General features: G+C 30.3%; 1 protein-coding gene across 1 annotated transcript in view; it reads right to left on the reverse strand.

Annotated features, from left to right (window-relative positions):
• Nucleotides 1-24688, reverse strand: part of dtn (transmembrane protein 132C dtn) — a 181912-nt gene that overhangs the window by 26530 nt on the left and 130694 nt on the right. Inside the window, exons 10-16 of the mRNA XM_080153486.1 lie at nucleotides 20646-20697; nucleotides 19737-19796; nucleotides 19206-19292; nucleotides 11166-11309; nucleotides 4532-4603; nucleotides 4042-4163; nucleotides 596-797 (exon numbers count right to left, since the gene is read on the reverse strand). Of these exons, the coding sequence (XP_080009612.1) occupies nucleotides 596-797; nucleotides 4042-4163; nucleotides 4532-4603; nucleotides 11166-11309; nucleotides 19206-19292; nucleotides 19737-19796; nucleotides 20646-20697 (739 nt within the window). The remainder of the gene's footprint in view (nucleotides 1-595; nucleotides 798-4041; nucleotides 4164-4531; nucleotides 4604-11165; nucleotides 11310-19205; nucleotides 19293-19736; nucleotides 19797-20645; nucleotides 20698-24688) is intronic.

Raw genomic sequence — 24688 nt, forward strand, 5'->3', positions numbered from 1 at the left:
TTAATATTTTTGTGTCTCATCATTGGGGATGTACATCAATGTATCAGCCATTGTTTTATCCCTTTATGATCCGTGACATTTTATACTTTTAGTCAATTTTTTTCATTTTGCGTGCTTATTAACGTAAAACTACATACTTAAACTTAAAAATTACTAGTACTGAAGTAACAGGATGTTTGTCTGAGTGTCTATTTTTTGTATCTTCATGAAGGATCATGCACAGAGCCGTAACGAAATGGTTCTTCTTTTCAGAGAATCTTCTTTTAGGTCCAGGAAAGGTTTATGATTAGTTTGGGAAGGAAACCTGCACCCTCCCTAAAAACCCCTCCCTATTTTCCAACTCTAACTTTTCTTTAAAAACTTAAAAACGAAAAGGGGGGGGGGAGAAGCTGGTCGGCTTTCAAGTTATTCTAATAATATATAATGTCAAAGAAAAATTAAACTATTGTTCATAGTTTAAATTCTGCTCATCTTTTTAATTTAAAGAATTCAATGCTCAAGATGTTATTCTACAATCTACATAATAATGAAAATCCTAAAATATATGGTTAGAAAAAGAAAAAGTATATAATATTAATATGTAAAGCAAACAAACCTTGATATTTTTATTTTGAACAGGACTGAACTGCAAGGGTAGAATATCCTCCCCCACCATGAAGGGATCCATCCCTCCCCCACTCCCGTCCATCTCCTTCCACTCTCCCTCCCAGAGCTCCAGGTCCAGGTCCTCCTTCTCTTTCTGTCTCTCCTCCTCTTTCTTCTTTTTCTCTTGGCCTGCAGATCTTTTCGCGTATGTCCTAAAAAATTAATTTATTAATATTTAAATTTAGGTTCTGTGACACCCAAAATTTTCTAATTAAAAGTTACATTTTCCATCTACTTAAATTAGTAAATCAATAAAGTAAAATAATAGAGCGTGCATAAGTAACTTTGCCCACAGGGCGGGAACCCTGTCCAGATTTTTTATTTGGTCTTTGAAGTCAGCTAATAGCGTCGGAAATTTAAAAACTGGCGAGTCCCTACAAAAGAACAGAAAGCAATTTACTAGCAGACGGGGGGATCTCCACCACTTGGTCCAGGTAGTTGTCTGGATTACATTTCTATATTTATACATTTAATGGTAAATCTAAGTTAAAGATAAGAATACCTATTGGGGAATTGAAAAAAAATATATAATATATTGGTACATATACATATTTTTAAAAAAATATTAAAACCATTTTTTGATAATTACATGATAAAACTTTAAACTATGATAAAACAAAAAAAGTTTTTAAACCCTTAGAGCGAGTTTAATTATGCAAAAAGTTGCTGAATAATTATCATAATTTTAGTTGATAAAATATTTTGCGGGAATTTATAATTCTTTAGTGTATGTGTGTGTGTGTGTGTGTGTGTGTGTGTGTGTTTGTGTGTCTGTGTATGTTTTATGTGTATATTTGTGTGTATAAAATAGACACAGTCGTATAAACACTGCGGATGTTTTTGCAAATACTGTTTATCTTTCTAAATCTCTACCTTAAACTACATGCAGGTATAGTCTTACATTAGATAGAGAGAAATATGAATTTCTCAAGATCCGCCATCCTATTATATAAAGTAGTAAGCTTTTTTGTCTGTAGCGAAGGATCTCGCTAACCGCTGAACCGATATGGTTCTCCTTTACTATGAAGCTTCTTATAGGTCCATGGAAGGTTTTTAACTATTTTGGAGGAGGGTATCTCCCACATTAATTGCCCCTAGAGGCTTCTAGGGGGCGTAGTCGCTAGTTATAATATACAGAAAGAAAAAAAAAACATGTCCTTGTGCAGCCATCCTATTATGTAAAGTAATAAGGTTTTCTTGTCTGAAGCTTAAGATCCCAATAGCTACTGAACTGATTGGTTTCTATAATTTAGGCAACCCTCACATAGGTTCTGTGATGTTTTTTTTATATTTTATTTTAAGATTAAAGTCTTGGAGGAATGGTTTTAAGCTATTTTTCCGTACAATGTATATCTCAAGGTATTTTTTACTTTGTACAAAAATCCTGCATTAATTTTGCAATACATTATAACTTATATTCATTATTAATACTTGTACTTTCTTTCTTTTTCATAAACTATTTAAGATAGAAAGAATAGGATATGAAGAAAATCCGTTGAAAAATTTATGAGAAGTTAAAACCATCTGAGGACAGAAAATACAGAGTTAGAGAGTTTTTTATTATCAAATATAAAAATATTTTATATATAAAAAAAAATGACTGCAAGACAATAAAAAGAAACATAAAAAAATTACATAATCTAATACTTAGAAAGTCACTTTTATAAAAAGCTAGTAGTCAAAATCCTGGTTTAGAAACTTAAAAATAAAATAATTTTTTTTTTTTATGTCGGAATCCCTTTAAGCCTAGAATACCCTATTCCTTAGTCATGATTTTCCTTCACACTAGATAAAACACACATTTAGAAACCTTTTCATACAAAAACAAGCATATAAATGTTTTAATAAAACTTATTTTTCAAAAAAGACCAAAAAACATATTTTTTTATGATATTTATTATCAGTTTAAATAATTTAAATATTATATTAATATTAGAATTCCAATTCTACTTTTTATTATCTTTAGTAGCACACATAAATTTTACATACATAAAGATATTAACACACAAAACTCAAGGATGTAGGAATTTATCAAAAAGTATGTTTTTTTAGTTTAAAAGCAACTTCTTTACGTTTTAATGTTGTTTTAAAATGATAAAAAACGGATAATAAAGAATCATTGCAATTGATATAATTGAAATCTATAAGGAAGGGTTAACGGGAGATAAAAGAGACATAAAAAGTACAATAACTCCAATTATGGTAAACAAAATTACCATTTCTGTGAATCAAAATTATTGATGGAAAAGTTTAGAAACTGAAAGTTTTACGACCCATTAAGATTAAATTTAAGAACCAAAAGATTTCAGCCAACCATTATAATTTCCATTCCAATGTCCCTTCCCTTCCTCCCTGAGGACTGTAAGGATTAAATATGTAAATAAAGGAAAACTTTACAGAACTCTACACACAGTCAGTCAGACAACACAAAAATAATTTGGAATTCAGCTAGCATAACCAGGGATAAGACAATGGACGATATGATATTCATTCCCAATTAGAATATACTAGATTACCCCTTCTGTAGATTTAAATAATTGGTTGATACGTTTGGACACTATTAATTTTGAACTAACCATCAAAATTCAGTGTAAGTACCCAAAGTCAACGAATATCGATAGAGTGGTTATAAAAATTCTGGGTACTAGTGTAATTTACTGCCTAATGGCCCCTCCGTCTCTTAGTATAGTAGTATCATTTTTCTGAATACTTCTAATTTCCATGATTAAAACTAAACTAAAAATAAATTATATACTAAATAATAACAAAACGAAAATTTAAAGCTTTTTAGTTCCTCATTTCTAATATAACTTCTATAAGAGTTAAACATAATCTAGGACTAATTTGTCAAAAAATGTAAACAAAGTAAAAAAATACATTTCATCTTGAATAAGTTTTAAATTTCTGCTAATATTTGCTCAGATTAAGTTTTTCTTTTTGTGATAATTATTTTTCTTTTTTCCTCTTACAATTGAAAGAAGTTTTGTATATTTTAAGATTTTTTAATTGAATAATTTAAATTTGTACCCTTTACCCATTAAATCTTGTTTAATGAAATAGGTATTACAAATCTTCTTTATAGTTATGACTCTTTAAACCAATGATTTTATTATTATCATTTGGATCTTACACCAGATTACCATGTTCTCTAATAAAAGTGAAACTTGTAGCTGGTTGGAATAACGATCTCCCCACATCCACCCCATTTACCCTATCCCCTCTTCTCCTATTGGTTGAATGAACTGACCAATAAAGGATGTCCATGTTAGCAACCTAAATAGACTACAATTTTTGTAATATCCACGTATATTGTCTTTCCATTTATATACCAAATTACTACTATAGAAAATAGCTAAAGCTAACTTTATATGATCTCAATTTATAAAAAATATTCACCTTTCAGGAACCCTCCAACCATCAATGATGGCCAGATTCGGGTCAGGTATGACTAGGTTGACAGGTATTTCTGGCATCCAGACCCGCAGCTCCGCACTTCCACTGTATGTTCCATACTTAGCCTAAATAAAACATGATACTTCAAATTTTCAAAGATTTTTCACCAGAATTTTTGAAGATTTTACAAAATATTTCCGCTGACAAAGAAGTAACAATAAGAATAACAAGGATGACAACATCCATAAAAGCAAAACTCTTAAACGGTAGGACAAGCGAACATTAACACTTGTAGAGTTCTAAAACCATATAAGTAGAATATAAATTTTTTAAGTCTAATCAAAATTGTAGCAAAACTGTTTAATACAGAATAATATTTAAAGACACGCTAAAAAGGAAGTTATGGTCAGTTACCTTTACGACGATGAATAGCGACCTACGGACGGACATAACCAATTCTAGAATAGCTGCGCCACTGCTAAAGTAAACCTACCTGTATTTGTGCAGCAATAGCTCCTCTGGACTCTGAACCATCCAGGTAAACAGATGTGCAGCTGGAGGATACCTAAAAAATATGAAAATATTTCACTAAACAGTCTAAACATTGCAACCACTAATATATAGATGCAAATCAATGTCATGAACAGTAAAGACAGAAATAGAAATTGTTCAAATTCAATGACATAAAAATGACTAAACCGAAAAAGTATGATTAAGAAATAATTAAAGGGGTCATTTTCTTCCAGGGCTAATTTATTTTGTAAGAGTTTTGTTACCCTCCCCCAATACAGTTATAACCTTACTTAAATAGAACTAAGAGAAGCTTCAGTATAAGGAGAACTATATCAGTTCAGTGAGATCCTCATTTACACAAACGAGACATCCTGTTACTTTAAGGATAGGAATCATAAAGTTTTTTATACATATCATTTCTTTATGTAATGAATGATAAAAAAAAACACTTTAATTTAATCCTTATATGCATTACCAGCACATATAAAAATAAAAACGATGAATCAAGTAAAAATATGGTGAATGTCAAATAATCACATTAACATCAAGTTAGTAATTTGTTGGCTAGACAAGGCCAGTTATGTCAATTGATAATACAGCAATAGCAATGTCAGTACAGTAACATGTTGGTTTACTGCCAGTAAACCAACAGTAAATTATTATACAGTACTAAGATATTCATAGTTTTGTCCATCGTCTGTCATGTTTCAAAAGACATAAGCCTTTTTTTTTATATGTTTCGTGAATTATTTTCTTTATCATGACAACTGAACTTATGCTCTATAACTAACTTTGTCCGTTTAACCGGATATGCTTCGCTACTTACGAATGCTGTCATCCTTATTAAAAAATAGTTTAACAATAGAAAAAAGTAATTGTTTTTTTCTACAATTAATCTTGTTTCTAATAAGCAGTGGGAATGCTACTAATGAGTTTTTTTCCTTTCTATGAATAATTCCAACTATTGTTTGCACTTTGCATTGACGGTATTTGTTAAGAGAGTTATTTTTTATTTTTAATTGCAAAAATACATTTTAAAAGTATTCAATATTACTTTACAAAAAATACTTTTAGAGCTAAAATAATATTTTCCTACAGAAGCTACTCTAAAACTCATTTTGTCAGTCAGTCCCCAACAATACAGAATACGCAAAATGAACCTATCCTTTCATAAGAGATATAATATTTGGAAAGAGTCACATGAGCGTCTACTCTATACCTTTTTATTGTTCATAATATTTATTTTTCCTTTCTATCTTTGATTTTGCCCTATTTTCTTTCTATATCAACTGTATGTATCTTACAAACTTTTATTTATCTTTGGAAACTAATGCCCTTGTTATCTTATTAGCGCCAATACTCAAGTGTAATATCAGTGCAGTGTGTTGGTGAAAAATCAATAATTACTCTTTACCAAAAGCTATTGGGTTAATAGTTAACTTACAATGTGATAAAATCATCCTTAATTTTTAGCAAATAGACTATTTGACATGCTTTTGATGTTAGCCACAAAAGAGCTTCTAAAATCTGCCATTCAATAACTGGATCCAAATTTAAATGAAATGTGTCTTCTGTATGATTTTCAATAAAAATGTTTGCAATGTTTAATGTTTTACAAGCTATTTTTTCTCTTTATTTTTTGTTCAACGGCAAATTTTGTCACTAGGCATTTCATCATAAGATTACATTTACTATCTCTGTTTCATATTTTTTATGGCAAAGTTTGGGCAAATAGTGCTATTTTAATAGGCTAAGCTTTTTTCTATGACACTTTGGATAATAATTAGCAAACCAATAATTGGAAAGAGAGTATGAATAACCATATTATTCCTTTTTATGCGTCAATACTTAATTATTAGGATCTACTGCAGTTCACGGTAAAATATTGCTGGTAAGCAATATTTCAAAAAATCTATGAATTTTAAAGGCTGCTAGCTGCCAAACGGCTGAACGTACAGATCATACTCGCACACATTTTTAAGCGGCATAAGAAGGCCTACAAATAATCTGGAATAGCCAAGATCCAATCATGCACAGGGAAAGCTTCACTGAAGAAAAAACGCGTAAAATAGGTTTTTTTCGCGCATTTCTCTGCACTGCGAGATAATTATACATTATTAATTTATGGTTATACCAGATTATTTGTAGGCCTTCCTATACTGCTTAAAATAGTGTGCGAGCATGATCTGTACGTTCAGCCGTTTGGCAGCTAGCAGCCTTTAAAATTCATAGATTTTTGAAAATAGTGCTTACCAGCAATATTTTACCGTGAACTGCAGTAGATCCAATTATTTTTACTTAAAGGCTTTTAAATCCAGGTAACAAGGACAAATTACTTATAAATATGGCAGTAATGTAGAGTTCAAAGACGAAAAAATACATTTTTTAGTATTATCATTACATTAGTTTTCAAAAAGGTTTATTTAATAATTAGGTAACCTCTTTTGAGGGATAGAATTTCTAAAATAATTAATTGATTCTACTCGTATTTATATAGATTGATAGAGGAAAAAAGGTGTTTGAACTGTTTTTGAATACATTAAAAGGTAATGTGAAATTCCAAAAAAAAAGATTAACAGTTTGAAAGATATTATAGTTTCAAAAAATAGATAGAAGGATAGATGGATAAATAGATAATTGGACGAATGGATAGATAGATGGATTGGTTGATAGTATAGGTTTAGGTAGATATTTAGATGGATAGATGGATGGATTGAAAGAAAGTTGTTTAGAAATTGGATAGATAGATATGAATAGATCATAGATAAGAAAAAGTTAGACATATAAGTATAAGGTGCTTGAACTCTTCCTGAATAATCCCACATATGTTGTATAGCTTAAAATCAATTATTCAAATTTTAATATTAAATTTATTAAAAAGCAGAAAAGGTTATTTATAAACGTATAGATAGATAAATATTAGAAGTATGGATATAGATAGATATATAATGGAAAGATGGATGAATAGATATATGAAAGGTGCTTGAACTTAAATCATTTCATTTTAAATTTATTAAAAAAATCAGAAAAACAAACGTAGTTTTAGTTACATAGACATATACACAGATATTAGATAGGTGGCTAGATAGATATTGGAAAGATGGTTAGATAGATATTAGAAAAATAGATAAAAGAAAGGTACTTTAACTGTGACTGAATATGTATTATAGCCTAAATTCAATTATACATACTGATTTTCATATTAAATATATTAAAAGCAGAAAAAGAGTTTTGAATACATTAAGAAACAGATAGATATCATTAGAAGATAAATAGATAGATATTAGAACGATCGATAGATAGATATATGAAAGGTACTTGAACTGTGACTGAATAAACCCACATATGTTGTGGAAAGCTCTAAATTAATGCAGTTAATACTTTAGTTAATCTGTTTTAATCAGTCATTTGCACTATACCATCCCTGTTAAACCAAGTACTATTATGTTGACATTTCAATGTGGTTTTTTATGTACAAGGCATATAATAAAAGTGAAGCTTCTTTAATTAAGGGAAACTCAATCAGTTCAGTAGTTATTGAAATCTTAAGCTTCAGACAAAACCTAACTTGGTTTTTCGTTTGTTTTTATATTACGTTAGATCAGGCTAGGTTAGGATAGGTTATTATGGGTACTTTGTAGCCCCGCAAGGTTAGGGTGCTACACCATAGAACACTCGTGGTTATAAAAACTAGCCTCCATTATTTTCAATTTATTTTTTAAAAACTAAGGGGGGAATTATCAGTGCTCAACAGTGACTTTGTGTGAAAGTATTGGAAACAAAAATGTTAATGAATACTATTATTGTTTTGTTGATATAATAGCAGCACACAAGTCCAACAACAGAATACTATCTCATTCCATATAATCATTCCTAACCACTCCTCCAATTCTCTTTCTCATATGACCTCTATTCAAGTACATTAACTGTACTTGGAAGGGATGGTTCTAGTATGGAATATGGATGCCTACTTTTAAGGAAGATACCATGAGTATTAGTATAAGATAATAAATTTAGTATAATTAGTATAAGATTTGAAATTGGTATTTTGTGGAGATACTTTCTTAATAAGTAAACTTTCTGATAACTGTTCCGTAATTAAAATGTCATTTGCGCAATGATTTTTTCTTGTATATATTTTATGATTATAGGTTTGTGTAATGCAACTAAGACCTAAAACATTGAACTTAAAGTACTTGTTTAATGATACGCCCCAAGAGGCATCTAGGGGCACTTGGGGCGTCCTCTTCGGACGGTGGAGGTGCATTTTCCAAAATAGTTTTTACAGCAAAGCAGAACCATGTCTTTTAAATAAAGATTTTTGAACAGCTTGTTAAATCTAAAGAAAAATTAACTAGAAGAGACTAAGTATAAATTGCACTAATCATGGCTGAAAATGGGTCAAACTCAAGTGCTGACACACACACACTCAATCCAATCTCTTATTAATCCTTTTAATTTTGAGTTGATTAGAGCCAAGTGCAGACATTAAACCATTCACTTAATTTCATTTCTCGTATTTATTCCAATCCGGTGCATAGAAACCGGTTCTCATCCATACGAAAAAACTATGTTTAGCATCGTATTATATCCAGCTTTCTACGAATATAAAAATATTAGCCGGTGCCTTTGGCACCTCGGGGCTAAAAAAATTAGTTTTAATCTTATAATTGTACATTCTATATCCGCGGAAAGCCGTTTATAATACGATGCGAGAAATAACTATTATTATATCACAATGAAATATTTTATATTTATCAGAATCTTTATCTAGATAAACAGATTTTATGTCTGTTAATTGCTGGACCGATATGGTTCTCCTTTACATTTGATCTTCTTTTATGCATCGTTTATTTAAAATTTAGATAGATGGTTGGCCTATTATGAACTGACAAGAAGAAATATTTAAATACACAGTACGAAAAAGGCTTATTCGTTGAAGCGATATGGTTCTCCATTAGATGTATCTTTTTATACATAGGTCCTGGGAAGGTTCATACTATTGCTCCCTTCTCCCCCTCCCCCCCCCATCTAGACGTCTCTAGAGGCGTATCCGCTAGTTGATATATAATGTGGTTAAATGTTCAAATATATTCCAGCAACAAGATTACTTTGTTGTGAAATATTCTTTGAATATTATGATGTTAATAATAGGATTATTAAAACTTTGCATATACACAGGGATGTAAAGAGATATGACAATAGCCAATAAATATACAATGATGATGCACAAAATTACCCCTTCTGTAGATTACAATTAGTAGATTAGTTGTTGAAACGTTTGGACACTCAACTTTATGAAACAGCCAAAATTCACTCCAGATTTGTTAAACCAACAAATAAGAAAACGTTCCTATAAAACTTTGGTGACTAGTGTAATAAACAGGCCCCTCCCTCCCTGGCATATACACCACGACCAACAAAACTTATAAACTTTTAAACTTTACATCCGTATACTGAAGTTTGTCTAGAAAAATATGACATCTCTGGGATGTGGAGCTCATTTTGATGAAACATTCAATTTTAAATATTTTTTTAAAAATCAACATGTTTTAAATGAATGTGCGAACTTTCTGGTTTTTGATAGAGTTGCTAAGCTTCCTAAATCGTACATATCTGATATAAGAATCATCAAGCAAAGTTTGAAATCGTCTAACTTGTCTGAATTAACAAAGGAGCTAACAATTACGGACGGACGGAACTAAAAAGCTTAGCTTTTAAAAAGAAGAAAAGTCACATATATCTGGATTTAGGTTTTTGAACTTTGAATTTTGCACATATAAGGCGGTAACAGTTAATTCTTCTATTTACAAAATAAATAGAAACTTATTTAATTTGAATTGAGGTTTTTGAACTTTTATTTAAGTATGTCAATACAGAATCATATTACAGAGAATTATGGTTTTATTATATTATTGACTGAAAAAAAATCAATCATTGGTTATATCTTAAACAAATAACTACTTTAAACTTGTCAAGTAACATGATGTTTGTCTGTCTGAATATAAGTAGTTTAAGATACAGTAAATGGATGGACCAATTTTTACACATTTGTCAAAAAAATGTATAGAATCGGCATTTTTAGACCTGAAGGATAAATATCCATCTAGAAGTTAACGTAAGCAATTTAGGAAGAAGCTTCTAGGGCGAAGCCATGAGTAGTGAAACCAATAATAAAATCATAACATTTATTTACAGTTCTACCAAACTTTTTCTTTTCCTCGATTGCAATGAAGACCTGTCAATAATTTACCATCAACATTTTTTCAAAGAAAAAAAAATTAAATATATAACATCATTTTGGCAAAGAAATTTCATATAATTTACCAAACTTAAGTATCAGTAAGCTTGTAATATTACTACAAAAAAATAACATGAAAGTAATTTTACAAAATAATGGACTTAAACAAACTTTTTGTAAAACTTATTTTTGAGGCCTCTAGTTTTAGTAATTAGAATTATGGAGATACCCTCATAAAAAATAGTCCTAAACCTTCCATGGGCCATAAGAAGCTTCTTTGTAAATGAGAAACATATCGGTTCACTGGTTTGCAAGATTCTTCGGTACAGACACACAAACTTCCTGTTATATACCTTTAAAAAGATTATCTTACCTTAAGAGCGGAATCATCATTTGTCCTGCAGGAGGTATGAAGAGTGACGTCAGCAATGTCACCCGCCTGAGACACCATCAGGATCTTCAGGGGGTCTGATACCTGCCTACCCGTTAGCACGGCTGTGTTCACCAGTTGTCGACTCTGAAACAAATTAAGTTGTTCAAATGTTGTAATCCATTGTATCATCCATAACTTCATCATCATCCCTCACTTAAATTGACTCTCTAAAAATCAGTTTAGAGCAGAAATCTTTTGCCATAAGGCAATGGATGATAAATTTATGTTCCTTCCCAATGATAAAGAGAAAAATCACCTTACAGTAGATCAAAACTATTGGTTGAAATGATTGGGAACTGCTAGTTTGAACCAACTAATCAATATATAATACAGCTACCAAAAGCTTTTATGCCAACAAATAAAAATTGTTTATAAAAAATTTGGAACCAGTATAATATACAGTCCAATGTCCTCGCCCTCCCTGTTAAAAGCCTTCCTAAGACATTCTAAGACTCTTACAGCCCTTTCATAACCTTGACTGACCTCAAATTTCATACGGCGGTAAGAATTATCCAAAATAGCCAACAAACTAAATGGTTTACATATATTACGATTTTATACAAACTTGTAATTTGAATTATTCTTTACTAATTCATTGATATTGGTCCTTTTATAAACCAATTAAATAATTTATTCAGCTTTTAAAAATCTTTTAAAAAATTCCTTTTTCTTTTATTTGTGTTGTATGATATAACTGTATATTATATTGTCAAAGTTTCTCTAGCTTATGTCATCTAATAATAGGAACAGGGAAGTTTATTCTGAGATACAAATAGCTGAACATTATGATGACATTTTATTTGATCTGAAGGGATTTAAAGGTACAATGCAATGGATGATAGGTTTATGTACACCTCAAATTAAATGCAACTAAATTACCCCTTCGGTAAATCAAACTTATTTGTGAAAAAATTTAGTACTTGGTGGTTTGTAACAAAAGCCAATCAAAATTTTATAAATGTATCCAAAGTTTTTAAGCTAACGAATGTTTATATATAAAGGTCTGAGAACAAGTAGAAATTACAGTCCTATTTCTCTTTCCTCCATGACCTCATGTAAATGACAATAGTCTTTTGTTAATATAATTACAACACCAAAGGAAAATAATATTTATGTTTAAAGATGATGGGGTAACTTCGAACCCAGTAATAGTGTCGGACTGATTATGACGTAAAAAAAAAATTGCCAATGAGAGGCCATTATTGACCAATGGTAAAATTTATAGTGACCTCTCATTGGCTAATTATTTTTTTTACGTCATAATCAGTCCGACACTTTTACTGGGTTCGTAATTTCATCAGGCCAATAGCAGCCCCCTCAAGAATGACACCCTCTTGTACTGGTTGTCAGAGTTTTTATTTTTCCCATTACTAGTCCCTTCGCTTCTATTTTGTGCCATCTAATCCAGGAATCCAGGCCTAGGCGAAACTTTTCAAAGTATCAACTAAAAACTTTTGTAATTAACACAGTGGAAAAGTCTGTCATTGATTTGGACATTTAAAGATTTTATAGAATGATTTGTAAACTTGATCTGGTTTAGGTAATTTTATCAAATGACAGTTTATAAATTAATTAGAAGAAAACTTATGAAGTCGCTTACATTTCCACATTATAATGGTTATTTTGAGTAATCATATTGTTTTATGTCTTTAGTTTGTTATTTATTTAGGTTTAAAATAAAATAGATAGCTTTATGCATATTTACTTTAATTCCTAGATGTTAAATAGTTTTTATCACATCATATTAATAGTTAGCTTTCAGCTTTTAAAAACAGTTCTGTTAGCCAAAGGCCCGGGTTAACATGATTTTCAGTCTGTCTAAAAACCGTTTCTAGTCATTTCTATAATTTATAGTTTAAATATTTTTTTATATTCATTTTTATTAATTTATCTCTCTTCCTTAAGAAACATAAAGGAACTGACATAAAAATAATACATTGCACCTGGAGAAAATTGATTGTCACTTGGGAAAATAATTTCCAGCGTGAGAAAATTAGTTAGAGCGTGGGAAATATTTTTGTGTGTCTCTTGGGGACTCATACACTTCATATTTAATTTACAATGTTAATAAAAACAAGGATGTAACAATTTGTATAAGAAATATTATGAAAAATTAAAGTGTAGTAACTATTAAAGACTACACCAATCATAGACGTCTTTGGGTGGGGGTAAACGTTGCATCACCTCATTTTACCTCCCTCAATTAAAAAAATACATAACATTGCCCCCCTTAAACCTTTAAGACCAATTATTTTACCCCCTCAAAATAAGAAGCTTTGACGTCCCTGACTACAGTAAAAACAATAAAAAAGTATCATAATAGCCTTTTCTTAAATATTTTTGAAAGTTTAAATTCCCTTTCTGTTATAGTTTTCAACTTTCTATTAAATTTGTTTTAAATGCAATTGCAGAACAATTTAAGAAAATTGAATTTCTTTAACCTTTGTGTAACTGCAAATTTTACTACTCCTTTTCGTCTAAACAAGGTCAGTTAGTTTAATAAGAAGCGAAGCAATTAAAATCTAACATAATTTTTGAGACTGTATGACAATTATTGACAAACATATTATTATTTAAAATCAATTATTTTGGTAGATTTAAAAAAAATAAGTCATAACATTACACTCAGATGTAAAAACGAATATTAAGGCGTTTAGATATTGAATTACCAATTTCACACAATAATCAAAAGTATAATCAATCAGTTTAATTTGACGAACATTCGAAACTGAGACAAACTATAGAGTAACTCCCCTACTAAAAAAGGTTTTAAACATTCTTTAAATTTATAATAAACATGTGTTAGCATTTAGGTGAAGTTTATTTTTGGAAGATTTTTGTTTTTGTTTATTTTCAGCAGACTTTTGCATTGCATTGCTACAAATCTTAATCCATGTTGTTTTTGTAAAGGTCTCTTATGCATATTTTATTCTATAAAGATATAGTTCACTATTTCTTTGGTGGATAACATTAGACCACCCCTCCCCTAATCTTTTATTATTATACTTAGTTTTAATTTCTTTGTCAAAACCTTTCTTAACCTAACCTAACCCGAAATACCTTTCAAGTATATAGCTTTGAATTAGAGTGGGATAAGGGGGTGGGGATCTATGTCCCACTTTTGTATTAGGGGATTTTTATCTTTACATAACAGTACAAGATAAAAAATTAACAAAGGTATATAAAAAAGGTAGCTTTTACATAAAATGCTGGCAAATGAATTTAATACTAAATTAAATAAAAGTCACTGAAAGTTAAATGAAATAGGTTACTGAGTACAAAAATCCACGAAGCAAACAAAAATTAGCATACAAATTGAAAATTTTGGATGTCCATGTCTTTCAAAATATTTTGATTATCCTAATGGATAAAATTTTCTATTGTTAAAAATTTCGTTGTTTTAAGATAAATTATATTAAATTCAGACAGGCTTTTGCAGGTGGGGATGCGCTAAGTGCACCACAATATTTTTACAACCCCCTTACACTAAGGGGTGTTATTTTAGTTTCAGGTGGTGGACACACCCACTATAGGTGTTCACCCTTATATAATCAACTTACTTAACCCTTAACGGTCGGGGGGGGGGGGGGCGTTGAACGCCCCCCCATCCGGTTTTTTCTATCTCATTTTCTGTGTGTGAAAGATAAAGAGCCGAAACTGCTTGACTTTTTAAGTATGGGTATGACACATAACTGAGAGTTGGAATTTTTTGAATATCTCCATCCTGGCGGGCACAGGATGCCAGCAAACCTGGCAGGGTCATCCAGGTAAAGAGCAAAAATATTTTTTTTGACTAAAACAAAGCATTTTATCATACCAAAATACTAAAAAATCCTCTAGTAGTACATCCTTATATGAAATACAGGTGTTCAAGTCACTTTCAGGTTCCAGGTATGATCCTGCAGGTCCTGATCCTCCAGGTCTCCAGAAATCTTTAAAAGGCTCCTGTGGCCGCAATTTTTGACTTAGAGACTTCAAATTTTAAACTTAAGCTTTTTCTACATGTCTACATAATGTATTAAAATTTCATGAAGATCCGCCGCCGTTTTCCCGCCGACTGCGGCGGCTGGCAGCTGCCAAGTACAGCTGCGGCCGCTAAAATTTATATTTTGATATTTCTAATGTAAAATTTACATAAAAATAAACATTTTCTGGGAAAAAATTTTTCTTCTAGCTTCAAAAATAAGAAAATTACAGCCGTTTGAAATTTTTGAATAAAAAAAGACCTAAAAACAAAGGTTGTTAAATAAAAGGGTGAAGGAAGCGAAAATTGACTTAGACATATAAATGGTAGGAAATTCATTATCAAACAGGGGACTTGCACAAAAAAATTTAGCCCTCTAGCTCTAATAGGAACTGAGATAATTAGGGGGGGCGTTGAACGCCCCCCCCCCCCCCCCCCGACCGATTAAGGTGCGGCAAGGGGCCCGACTGTAAAGGGTTAAAAGTAAAAAAGCATCCATTGATTGGGGTGTAGGGCGTTGTAGAACCTTGTCTAGGGAGGTGTCGATGGGTGCTGGGGGCGTATCCGGCTGATTCAATAAGGTTTTAATTGTAAGTAGAATATACTTTACTTTTGTTATTGACGAATTTTGAAAATGTGAAATTTTAAAATAATTTCATTATCTTTTAGATTTTTGAAACTTAATTGTTATTCTGGAAAATTGAATTTAATTTCCTAATATTCAAAGTTTGAAGTGCAAAAAATGTTTGCTATTTATTTTGCCTGAAATTAATAGACATTTGCAAATTCTTTTAGAATTTAATTTCTCGGGCCATCAAACTAATCCTCTACTACAGTGTGTGTTTGTCTGACTGAGAATATCATTAGAGTTAGCGAAGAGTTTACACATCCATAGTTTCTTTTATTTGTCAATTTTGTTAAAAGTATAAACTTTAATTTGAAACTCTTATTAGCGAAGTCTGTCGTTTATTAGCTAATTCAAACTTTGTTTTAAGTTTGCTTAATATCACATCATCTTTCTAATTTTATTTATATAAAGCGCCCGATAGAAAAATCGCACTTAACAAATATTTACATATATTGAAGTGCATCACAGACTTACCTGACGATTTATGAAAGCATTAGACTTTCTGCTCTAGTCAAAAGTTATGAGTTTTTAATCAATCTAACATAGGATGAGATGGGGTAAAGGGGTGTTTACCCCACTCAAACTTTGCAAAATGGCAACACCTCATTTTACCCCATAAATAATTTTAAAAAAATACTTTAGCTTACCCCCCTCAAACCTTTGCAACCCCTCGTTTTTCGTTTTACCACCTCAAAATAAAAAGTTGGACTTCCCTGCAATCTAAATTAATACGTCTAATGGAAGAACAAAGAAAATTTGAATATTAATATTCAATTTTGTTTATCCTACAAGAATTTTCATTAGAAAATTCTTTATGTGCATTTGAAAAATAAACAATCAAAATCATGGGTTTGGCTTTCATTCTAAGCCATTGCCTTTGTCTCAGGCAGTCTTAAAAACCCGAAATTTTTTTAAATTTTTTATGGAGAAAAAACTAAAAGGGTAGATAAGTTATAATTGAAATTTAAAAAATACAAAAACATCTTTTATTATTATGTCATACTTTGATATTTCATAAAAATAAAACCTTTGACATTTAAAACTTCAGAAAAAAACCTAAAATATTTTGGAATGATAAATGTATGATATTAAATTTTGCCTTCTGTGAAAGTACCTTTATTTTCATCACATAAAACCTTATTACAGTTAGAGCCACGAATGTACTACTGTTATCATTTCGAGTGATATCCTCTTTTGTGGAACTTAGATATGTAAGAACATTCTTGAAACATATGCTTCTCTTTATAGGCGAGATTAATTTAAAAAGTTAATCAGAATCTTAGATGCTTTCCCCCAAAAGACGTATCGTTTATTGAACCACCTTCCCTTATTTTCTAAAAAATCTAGAGTAAGGGGGAATAATATTTTTTTCTTATGCCCCTGCAGGAGGGCCCTAACCTAGATCTGTCACACCCTTAATCTGCGAGGCTACCCAGCATCCAATATAACATAACCTTACCTGACATAAAGTATCCAATCTTATTTAGATATGGAAGTTTCCTGAATTATCTATGAACTAAACCAAGATCTATTTAAAAGACATTGACCATCCTAATAAAAAGAAGTTGATTTGAGTATCTAACTCAATGCCTTAGTATAGGTTCTCGCAAACATATAAGTTATGATTTATTGCAAAAACAAAAAGTTTGTGTATCAATCCAGTAGACAAAAACTATTAGATAAAGCATTTCGCCGTTTTTCCTTTCTTTCAGCTTTTTAAAAAATACTAAGAAAATAGCAAGATGGATGGTGCATGTATATATGAGGTTCTAAAAAGGGAATGTTAAGTCGCATTAGGATAGGAAAAAGAAAACCAGTCGATGTAAACAAAAAATCTACTAGTTAGCAGAAATCTAAAGGGATAAGACAATTGCCCATAAATTGATGTCATTCCCAATGATGATACTCAAAGTTACCCCTTATGACAGCCCCAACAGCCCAATGCCCCCCCCCACCCAATTCTGGACTTATTATGTTTGCCTGATATTAAGCTTACCTAATTTTCTAAAAAAAACTTTCTTTGGTTATTCCCTGAACAAAAAACCTCTATTAGTTGTGTGTAGGATCGAGTGCAAAAATACGTGCAAACTTTTCTGATAGTGTCCAAACAAATTATATGAATTTTCTTATTTAAATGGTTAGATTAGACTTTATAAATTTATATGGTCTGCTTAAAATAAAGAGTGAAAGTAGTATTTATAATATAACCAAGAAATCTAAAGGATAAGACAATGGCCTATTAAATAATGTTTATCCCAAATGATTATACACAAAGTACCTCTTCTGTAGATTACAATTAGTGGTTGAAAGATAAGTACACAAAACTTAATGAACCAACCAATCAAAATTCCAAAAAAGTCCCCAAAGTTGTTAAGCCAATCAATAAGAAAACTTTAGGGACCAGTGTAATAAACAAGCCCTTGTTCCCTCCCTCTTTGACATAAACCAACTTTTTTGCAATAGTTAAATTTGCCTGCAATGCCACAACACCAGGTTCTATCCCTTGCTGAATGTTTGATGAGAATATATTGTAAGTAAAAAAAACTTTTTTATTCTTGTTTTTTTTTGTTTTTTTCTTACAGTAAATATAAAAAGAACAAGGAATGAAATATGCATTAATTAGCTGTCTCTGTGCTTATCATGAGCAAAGGGGTAGTTTCACGAACTGCATTTGAACTTAATTTAGTGAACCGCATATTTTTTCTAGTTAATGGGTTGAACTACATTTATGTATATAGCATATATTTGAAATAAATTCAATTTTCTACCACGTAGTTTTTAAAATATCAAGACTTGAAAATTGTCTTTTTGTGATATATGCAATTTAAAAAGACGATTTTCAAGTCTTGATATTTTAAAAACTATGTGGTAGAAAATTGAAATTCTTTTAAATATATGCCATATAAATGTAGTTTAACCATTTAACCAGGATAAAATATGCGGTTAACTAAATTAAGTTCAAATGCATTTCGTGAAACTACCCCTTTAAGTAACCACTAGAAAAATCGATACTCAGTGTCAAATTAGCATAATGCTTTTTACATACAATATTATTAAATTTTATCATATTATTGTTGATTCATGTCTCAAGAAGTATTACTTGAATTTGGACATGTTGTTGACGTCAATATTTTGTTTATTAGTTCTTAAAACATGCTAATAATATGTCAGCTATGATATGTAGCTAGAAAGAATAGAGGGTGCATGGGCTATAGGTAACTCTACCCATAGGGCGTGAACCCTGTCCCGATTTTGTATTGGGTCTTTGAAAATTAGCTGAGGGCGTCGAAATATAAACATGGCCGAGTTCCAAAAGAACAGTAAGCATTTTGTTAGCAAACGAAAAGGGCCTTCACCACTTAGCGCTGGCAGTAAGTAATTTGTCTACCTTTGAAATTGGAAGAACTGCTTGTACATCATCCTTGTTTACATGGAGTTTGTGGCGCAGCCTTGGCCCTCGTACATGACTTGTCTTCTAAATTATAAAGAAACTTTGTAAGGGGTTGTTTGACATTTCGATGTATGTTGATTAGTAATGATACATTGATGAATAGATGGGTAATCAACGTAAATGGATAAAGAAGGCAGGGGTTAAATAACTGTATGTTTAATCTGTGCCGACTTTGATTAACAGCCAATTGCGTCGGAAATATACAACAGCTACAAAAGAGCAGAAAGCAAAGGTCCCAAGTACTGAAACCAGGTAGTTGTCTAAGTTATATATACATCTATACTTATACATTTATTGATGGGTAAATTGATATAAAATAGATTCATTTATTTATTGGCAACAGATTAGAGAAAAAAATATATGGATGAACATTTTTCTAGATTCGTGAATAAGATTAATTCTTCGATACACATAGACACACAGACAGACAGATATCCTGTTACTTTTATAAATGGATTATTATCATACCTGAGTTTTATCTTGAAGCTGATACTTGACATGCCAAGACAGCTTACACCCTTTCCATAACTAAATAAAAAACAACCTTACTAATGAGTAAAATCAACTTAAAGTCAGGGATCTAATGGGACAATGGCCGATACATTGATGTACAATGATGGTACACAAAATTACCCTGTGTAGATTGCAAGTGGTTGAAACGTTTGGACACACAACCAAATGAACCAACCAATCAAAATTCAATATTACAGACAGACAGTGAGTAAACGTACATAGCTTAAAGGAATTTTCACACTAAATATCAGCTAAATGTATCTTGTATTGTCTTAGTAACTCCTTTTTCCTAAACAGGATAGACTGACGGACATACAGACAAATTGAGTAAAAAATAACTTTGCTCCCTAAAACTTTAGAAATAAATTAAAGTTTAAAATGTATAATGTGTTTGTGTGTGAAAAATGTTAGTTGAGTCCTCGAAACTTTACCAATAGTCAATAAAGATAAAATCTGAATTTCCGGACCTCACAAATGAATAGTCTAAAGAAGAAAGGTTAAGGGGACAGGGACTCAAAAATATAATAGTCTAAAAAAGGAAAAGGACAGGGACTCACAAATATAATAGACTAAAAAACGAAGGGGACAAATATTATCAAACATACAATTTAATGATATATGTAAACTTTATATACAGTTGTTAGATGCTTTCTTTAAAAATTCAAGCATAGATAAAAACGACCAAACAACAGTTTAAAACTTGAAAATCATACTCTATGAAGACAATTAAATTATAATACATATGTATAAAGCTATATCAGAGAAGGATAAGGATATATATCAGGAGAAAGTATATAAGGACATACAAACAAGTACGAACTGTAAAGCAGCTTCGCAACATGGAACATATATAATAAATATAACCTGATGGTCAGCCTTGTCTACTTGATACAGGAAATTGAAAACCTCTTCTGGCCTAAAACATAAAAAAATATTAAATACTAATGGTACTATATTCTAAACTTTTTGACCTAAAAAACTTAATCAAAATTCATCACATCCAATCCAATGAAAATTGAAAGTATTTTAATATAATTACCTATAATTTGGGATCCTACAAATAATCGGAAATATTCATAACTTAATAATGCAAAGTTATCTCGAAGTGCATAAAAATGTGCGAAAAAGATTTATCTTAATCGTTTTTTCTTCAATGAAGCTTTTCCTGACATCATTGTATTTTTCAGCCGTTAGGCAGCTAGCAGCCCTTAAGTTCATTTTTTTTTGGAGAAAATCGATACCAGGAACATTAGATCCATCATTTGTGATCACATAAAACATGGAAATTCCTTATCCAAAAATAGAAGACCTTTTTATCATATGTGGTTAAAATAAGCCTTTAATGTATTATTAAAAAGTTATATTTTTAGGCATTCATGTTTCAAAAATAAAATTTTGTTCTTTTGATAAAGTTTGGTTGTCATAATTCTTCCTTTTACACATATATAATCTAATTTAATCTTATTTTCTTCAAACATATTTTTTCTTCTTCTTGCATTCATACATCTCATACTTGTATAGGGTTGTGAAAGATAAATTAAATTTCCTTCGATTATTTTTTTTTACAATTCTTTTGTTACCTATTTGAGGCCGATTTCAATCTATCCTGTGTCCCACTTTTTTAAAGAGTGAATATTTAAACCTTCTTTGAAATTCTTAATCTTAGAATGCTAGAGATCTAGTCTTTTGGCGCTAAAATTTGTAAAAAATTAAAAAAAATATAACCACAAATATACAAGTATTAAAGATTATAAATTTGAAAATATTTATATAAATGAAATGTACATAACTCCATAATTCCATTTTATTTTAAAAAGAATGGTAAATGTTAAATATCTAAATATACAAGGATAATAACATATAATAATTTTAAAGAAGGTGTATCAACTTTTTTTTATAGCTAGCCGGTTCTTTTAGTAAGTAGTAGATGTAAAATTTTTCATAGAATTCAGATATGCAATCGGTTTTTTTGTAGACCTCTTATTTTTAAAGTAATTTAAGTTTTAAAAAAAAGATTAGGTCGATTTTAAGGTACTAAAACGCAACAAAAAAAAGGAAGAAAATGTCCATTATGTACAAAAATAGTAAGATCTTTAATTTGACACCTTACTTTTTGAATTTTGTCAGGTAATTATTGAAAAAATTGATTTTTTAAAACCCACGAGAATAAAAACTTTGAACTTAATTTTATCATTTCACAGGTAAAAATATGGGTTCATATATACCTTTAGAATCAGAAAAATATTACGAATCCATTGTAAGCAAAATTGAAAAAAAGTAAAAAATAAAAAATAAACAAATGGCCAATTATATTTTTTGTTCAGGCAACACTTTCGTCTTCCCTTTTTTACCCCCTCTTTACCCCCTTCCCATTTTTATACTCATTTCAAGAATTAAGACGTTGCCTGTATAATATAATATGATATTTTCATATAATTCCTTTTATTGTAGTTTATATACTATATTGTAAACTTTTTTTTTCAATTTTGCTTACAATGGATTCGTAATATTTTTCTGATTCTAAAGGTATATATGAACCCATTTTTTTTTACCTGTGAAATGATAAAATTAAGTTCAAAGTTTTTATTCTCGTGGGTTTAAAAAAATCGCTTTTTTTTCAATAATTACCTGACAGAATTGAAAAAGTAAGGTGTCAAATTAAAGATCTTACTATTTTTGTTCATAATGGCCATTTTCTTTCTTTTTTTTTGTTGCATTTTAGTACCTTAAAATCGACTTAATTTTTTTTTTTTAAACTTAAATTACTTAAAAAATAAGAGGTCTACAAAAAAACCGATTGCATATCTGAATTCTATGAAAAATTTTACATCTACTACTTACTAAAAGAACCGACTAGCTATAAAAAAAAGTTGATACACCTTCTTTTAAAAAGAAAAGTTATAATATTGTTTATTTAGAGAAAAATGGTAATTGGAAGATTTTTGGAAAAAAGCTGCTTAGAAGATTTTCTTAATATTAAAATAAATATTATTATATTATTTATATTTTAGTGACAAGAGAAATATTTATATTGAGAATCTAGAAGTAGGTAAATCCTTTCCAAAACTTTTTATCCTAATCTAGTGTACATACGATAACTTGATTTTTAGGTTGACATGACCTGGTATGGTAACTGAAGAAAAACTATTTTGACTTCTCTTTTGCATACAAATTTCTATTTCCGAAGGTATTGTTGATAAAATAAATTCAACAATTTTGCTTTACATACTTTTTAATTTAATATGCAGGTATTTTAAGGGGTAAAAAATGAACATTAAATTGATAAAAATAACCTCATCTGAATAAAATAGAGTAAAATTATTGGTTTATAGATTGGACGCTACTAGTTTGGAACAAACTAATCAAAATCCAATAGAAATATTCAAAGTTTTGAGCCATCGAATAAGATAAAATGTAAAAAACCTTTTAGTGTAATTTACAGCCCTAATGTTCCCTCTCTCCCTAAATTTATTTCTTTAAATTCTTAAAATCTATAAAAAAAACAAAGGATTGTAACATTGAAATTATTTGAAAAGAACCGGAGTTAAAGAAGTAGTTAAGCTACCAAAAAACAGCTGGTCATTTCGGAGATATCTTTCATGTTGTTTTGTTAGAACACTGTCTAAATCCCTGACACAATCCATTTCAGATGTGGCAGTGGACATACTATTATCAGGGAAGAGGAAACACAACACATACAAGAATACCAGTGGACATACTATTATCAGGGAAGAGGGAACAACACAGACAAGAATACCAGTGGACATACTATTATCAGGGAAGAGGGAACAACACAGACAAGAAGGGTACATGGCAGATTTACCACTAGCAAAAATACAGTGATATAACTGTCATAAACACAGTGATTTGCTGTCATAAACACAGTTTTACTGTCAAATTCACACCTGCGTTTTTAGGGGGTATGACAAAAATACAGTTATTGCACTGGCATATTCACAGTTTTGCTGTCAATTATACACCTACATATTGACAAAACTACATCTATTAAATTTATAATTTGTCAATTATACACCTATATATTGACAAATATACATCTATTAAATTTATACCTACTTATTTATCCATAATATTAAACATCTATTACATATAGATACATTATTATCCTAAAAATGAAAAAACACACCCAATATTTGTCAAAAACACAGTGGCTGTACTTTTGCTAGTGGTAAAAGTGGCAGCACCCCGACAAGAATACCAGTGGACATACTATTATCAGGGAAGAGGAAACAACATAGTCAAGAATACCAGTGGACATACTATTATCAGGGAAGAGGGAACAACACAGACAAGAATACCAGTGGACATACTATTATCAGGGAAGAGGAAACAACATAGACAAGAATACCAGTAAACAAACTATTATCAGGGAAGAGGGAACAACACAGACAAGAATACCAGTGGACATACTATAATCATGGATGAGGGAACAACACAGACAAGAATACCAGTGGACATACTATTATCAGGGAAGAGGGAACAACATAGTCAAGAATACCAGTGGACATACTATTATCAGGGAAGAGGGAACTACACAGATAAAAGATAATTTGAGCTTCTTGTCCTATCAATCTTTAAGCAAAACCCTATTTTAGCTAGCTTAAAAACATTACAGTGAACATTTAATTCTTCATCATGGTAAATTAAAAGATAAACAACTGTTTATTAGCAAAACATCATAGAAAATAAACACTAATGTCTGTTAGTCACTAATGCTTTTGTAACACTCCATCCTCCATTAAGCAAGTGTAATAATTGCATTATTTTATTTTTTTATTTTATATTTGACACTTTCATAATCTTTTTTTCTTTTTTTGTTAATTAATTTGTTTATATTTTATATGTCATTGAAACTATACAAAACTAAAATAAACATGTACGTTTTCTCA

This window comes from Acartia tonsa, chromosome 3 (assembly GCF_053477335.1).
Source record: "Acartia tonsa isolate MP-2025a chromosome 3, ASM5347733v1, whole genome shotgun sequence".
NCBI lineage: Eukaryota > Metazoa > Arthropoda > Copepoda > Calanoida > Acartiidae > Acartia > Acartia tonsa.